Source organism: Crocuta crocuta, unplaced genomic scaffold (genome assembly GCF_008692635.1).
Source record: "Crocuta crocuta isolate KB4526 unplaced genomic scaffold, BGI_CrCroc_1.0 scaffold65, whole genome shotgun sequence".
NCBI lineage: Eukaryota > Metazoa > Chordata > Mammalia > Carnivora > Hyaenidae > Crocuta > Crocuta crocuta.
The window spans coordinates 1,135,153-1,139,856 of NW_027530683.1; the positions used below are offsets into that span (position 1 = coordinate 1,135,153).

The 4,704-nt window shown below is 46.5% G+C and overlaps 1 protein-coding gene across 1 annotated transcript; it reads left to right on the top strand.

The window, feature by feature from the left end:
- The first annotated feature begins 1,079 nt into the window (after nucleotides 1-1,079).
- CLEC14A (C-type lectin domain containing 14A) lies at nucleotides 1,080-4,492 on the top strand. The gene has a single exon (XM_077769198.1). The coding sequence runs from the start codon at nucleotides 1,140-1,142 to the stop codon at nucleotides 2,607-2,609; it is 1,470 nt and encodes a 489-aa protein (XP_077625324.1). The 5' UTR covers nucleotides 1,080-1,139; the 3' UTR covers nucleotides 2,610-4,492.
- The last annotated feature ends 212 nt before the right edge of the window (nucleotides 4,493-4,704 follow it).

The window sequence follows — 4,704 nt, forward strand, 5'->3', positions numbered from 1 at the left end:
AGATCATAATTTCCCATTTTGTGAGTTCGAGCCCCATGTTGGGCTTTGTGCTGACAGCTTGCAGTCTGCAGCCTGCTTCGATTTCTGTGTCTTCCCCTCTCTCTGCCCCTCCCATGCTCATGCTCTGTCTCTCAATAATAAATAAACGTTTAAAAAAATTCAAATCTTGGCACTCAATCACAGGAGAAAATAGTTCAAGGATAAAATTACACATGGGGTAGTTGTTCCCAAACATTAATAAGACCACGATCTCATTTTCATATAACATACATGCCTGAAGAAGTTATGAACCAATACAGTGGTAAGGAAATGTAACCACACAACAGTTAGGATCTATGGCCTTTGTTTTTCATTTAGGCCTGGAAGTACATTTCCTTTCCTGAGTGACCAGCAAAAAATAAACTTTAAGGCAAACTCTGCTTGAAGAAACAGTATTACCTGTTTAAAATACCCAAAAGGAACTCTAAATTCTTTGACTAGCAATTAGCATGCAGGAATCTCCTTTGACAGGAGAGAGAAGCAGAGCCCAGGAAGAGATCGGCACTTAAATAGTGTTGCCTCTGGTGGTGAAGGCATATGCTTGTATTTCTCAGTCTTTTCCCCTCGAGTCTAGAGCCTGATGAAAACTGGAGCCACCTACTCATTGTTGTGAAGCCAACTCCACAGTGCTGGACGAAGCACAATGGGTGGGTGTTGGCTGTCAGCGAGCTCCTTGTCTCCAGTCTTTCCTGTTAATGTTCACCAGTGTTTTGGGATCTGACCTCCTGAAACTTTCTAATGGGGGGCGGGGTGTTACTTTTCTTCCCTGTAGCAACTTCCTTTCTTTTTCTCCTGCTCTAAGCAGGGTATTTGACCTGGTCGACTGTGTTCCCTTTGCCTCCTGACCAGCTGTGTTCCCGACCCCAGAATAAATCAGGGCTGCAAGAGGCCTGGCATAGCTCCTGACACATTTCCTGTCGGGGCCTAAGGAAGGCTGTTTGCAGCCAGGGCGGTGGTGGGGATTCTTGGCCTTTGATGGGGCGGGGGAAGTGGGGGAGAGTCAGCTGTAGGGGGCGGTGACCGCGCTCTTGGGACGGCTCCGCGCCCTCGGGCGGGACAGATCCAAATTGGGAACGGCTGTGGGCTCAAGGGCCTCCAAGATGAGGCCGGCACTAGCCCTGTGCCTCCTCTGGCAGGCGTTCTGGCCTCGGCCTGGCCGGGGCGAGCACCCCACCGCCGACCGCGCGGGTTGCTCGGCCTCCGGGGCCTGCTACAGCCTGCACCACGCTACCATCAAGAGGCCGGCGGCGGAGGAGGCCTGCAGTCTGCGCGGCGGGGCGCTCAGCACCGTGAGCGGGGGCGCAGAGCTCAGCGCGGTGCTTGAGCTCCTGCGGGCAGGCCCGGGGCCCGGAGGGGGCTCCAAAGACCTTCTGTTCTGGGTGGCGCTGGAACGCGGGCGGTCGCACTGCACTCTGGAGAACGAGCCGTTGCGGGGTTTCTCCTGGCTCTCCCCCGACGTCAGCGTGTCCGAAAACGAGACGCTGCAGTGGGTGGAGGAGCCTCAACGCTCCTGCACCTCTCGGAGTTGCGCAGGACTCCAGGCCACCCGGGGGGTTGAGCCCGCCGGCTGGAAGGAGATGCGATGCCACTCGCGCGCCAACGGCTACTTGTGCAAATATCAATTTGAGGGCTTGTGCCCGGCGCCGCGCCCCGGGGCCGCTTCTAACTTGAGCTTCCGCGCGCCCTTCCAGTTGTACAGCGCGGCGCTGGACTTCAGTCCCCCAGGGACCCAGGTGAGTGCTCTCTGCCCTGGGCAGCTCTCCGTCACAGCCACCTGCATCGTGGACGAGGTCGGCGCGCGCTGGGACGGGATCCCTTCCGGGGCTGTGCTCTGTCCCTGCCCCGGGAGGTATCTCCGCGCTGGCAAATGCGCAGAGCACTCTAACTGTCTGGATGACTTGGGAGGCTTTGCCTGCGAGTGCGTGGCGGGCTTTGTGCTGGGGAAAGACGGACACTCGTGTGTAACCAATGGGGAAGGACAGCCGGCCCCTGAGGGGACCGACGTGTCCACGAGGCCAGCCACTGCAGCCAGCCCCGACGCGAAGAGAACGTGGACACCCAGGGTACATGAGAAGCCAAGAGAGGTACCACATGTCTTTGGACCAGGCAGTTCAGCAACACCTATTTCCGAGATTCCTCAGTGGGGAGCACAGAGCACTAGGTCTACCCTTCAGATGTCTTCTCAAGCTAATTCAAAGGCCGCCATCACCTCTTCAGGAAACATGATTCTCAAGTTCAATTCCACGTCTTCCCCTGCCATTTCCCAAGCTTTCGACTCCTCCTCCACCGTGGTCTTCATTCTTGTGAGCATAGCGGTCATAGTGTTGGTTATCTTGACTATGACAGTGCTGGGGCTTTTCAAACTCTGCTTCCACAAAAACCCTTCTTCCCAGTCAAGAAAGGAGCCTTTGGCCCAGCCGGGCATGGAGAGTGGTACTGAGGCTGCTGCTCTGCGCTCCACTTCTGTACATTGCACAGACAATGGGGTGAAGGTGGGGGACTGTGGTCTGCGGGACAGAGCAGAGGGCGCCTCGCTGACAGGGTCCTCTCTTGGCTCCGGTGACACATAGGGAAAAGGCACTCCTTCTGAGCAGGGTTTTTCACTGTCAGTGAAAAGGGAAAAGAAAGGGAACTTATAAAGGGACTGAATTTCTTGTAGAAAATCCCCCCTCCTCCCAATTCCCTCTACTCCACTGAGGAGATAAATCTGAACTGGACACTCATTCCCTAAGGAGGGAAGAAGTGGAAGATGTGAAAGTGCCTTATGGTGGTACTGGGGGCTGGGATCCAACTGGGGAGAGGTTTTTCCTTGTGTTTTTTTTCTGGGGGATTTGGAGAAGTGCTTGAACTTGTTAAGACATTGGAAGCAAATAGAAAGCAATACAATTAATTTTTTTTTAAACCAAAATGGAAAGGAAACTTACTGTCTGCATTGCTCAGGCTGGACATAATACTGTTTGGAATTCCCAGGCAAAAAAATAAAGGATTGTTGGTAACTCACACTCAAATATCATTGGTTTCCTGGAAGAGTAATTATTTAGGAAAAACAATGTAGGGACATGCTGGGAATAGCAATAAGAGCATCCTGCTTTCAGATTGGAGGGGAAAGTTCAAGTCCTTGTAATGAGGAGTAGGTCTTTAACAACTAGCAACTTTTTTCTTGGTTCCTTTATACTTTGCTTTCAAAGTCACTGCTACTTATGTGCTCTGCTATAAATCCAAACTGTAGTGTTGCCAGAGTGGCTGACTCTAGAAGCAAATTATAGTTGACCACCAATTCAAGTGTTTACTGTGTGTCCTTGCTCAAGGAAACAAATGATTTGTGTTTTCCTTTTCCAAAGTTGGTGCTGTCCAGTGTAATGACCTTCCCAACCAAATAGCCCTCTCCTAACCATTAGGATGCTGAGCCTCACTTCCAATTATGGTGATGTTAATTTTCAATTAAAACGTTAATGCTAAGTATTGATTTGAAATCTTTTGGGTGCATTAAAGCAAAAATGAGCTGGATTTCCTCCAAAGTTGCTAGGTTCTTACACACTGTTTAATCCATGAAAAATCTTGAATTCGAAACTATTTCCTTACCCTCTTAAAAAAAAAAAAAGCATGTGCAGTGACTGTACATGCCCATCTTGGAAGGTTTATAATTTAACAACAGGTATGGTAGCAGCTCTCCATAAGATTATTAGTATAAGAAATAAGTAATAAATACAAATATCTATCATCTTGACGTGGGGCATTAGAAAGTAATCTAAGTGAAGCATTCCTCTAAAAAATAATTAAGATGTTATAATAATGACTCTCTAGTAGAATTAAGACCCCCTAAAAATTATCCCACTTCCATTAGTATCTAAGATTATAAAACTAAGTGTGTGGGGGTTGTTATATGGAAAGACAAACAAGCTTAGTAATCAGAAAGAATGAAAACAAAAAGTTCACACTACATTTTCATAGAACCATTTTGATACTCTCAAGTGTATCTTGTATAATATATATTATATACATATATATGGTATTGTAACGTTAAAGGAATAAATAGGTAATTTGCTTCATATACTAAATATATGTCTAAATAGTTATAAAATAAAATCACAAATGAATTAGAATTAACATTTGAAGGAATTTTAAATAAAATCATTTCACAAGAGAACTAAAATCAGGTAAGTAATGGTTTACTCAAGGTCTCTAACTTGTCAGAGTGTCTCGGTTCACCTCAGTTGTGGTGTTTTATCTTTCATCTTTACTACACGACCTCTCTGTAGAGAAGGTAACTATGTGAATAGAATATATGATTCTTTCCTTTGTAACTTGAAAAATAGGTCCTTCTGTTACTGAAATGAACTGTAAATTTTCTGTATCTATAATTATGAATATATCTAAAATTATCTATATCTTTGTGTATGCATATATCTGTGTATATACACATTTTGTATTAAAGTAGATTGGTTTTGTATCATTGGAGTATGCATCATTAACTTATTATGCAACATGACACTGGTAGCATTACAAATCTTGGGGTCCAAATGCCCTACGTGAAAAATAAATAGCTTTGAGCTTAATCATTCAGCTATTACCTGCTATTATTTCCCCTTGTAAGTAGCAGGCAAACATTACAGAAAACTATTTGTTTTCATATTTGATTTCCAGACAGATAGCAATTACAGACCA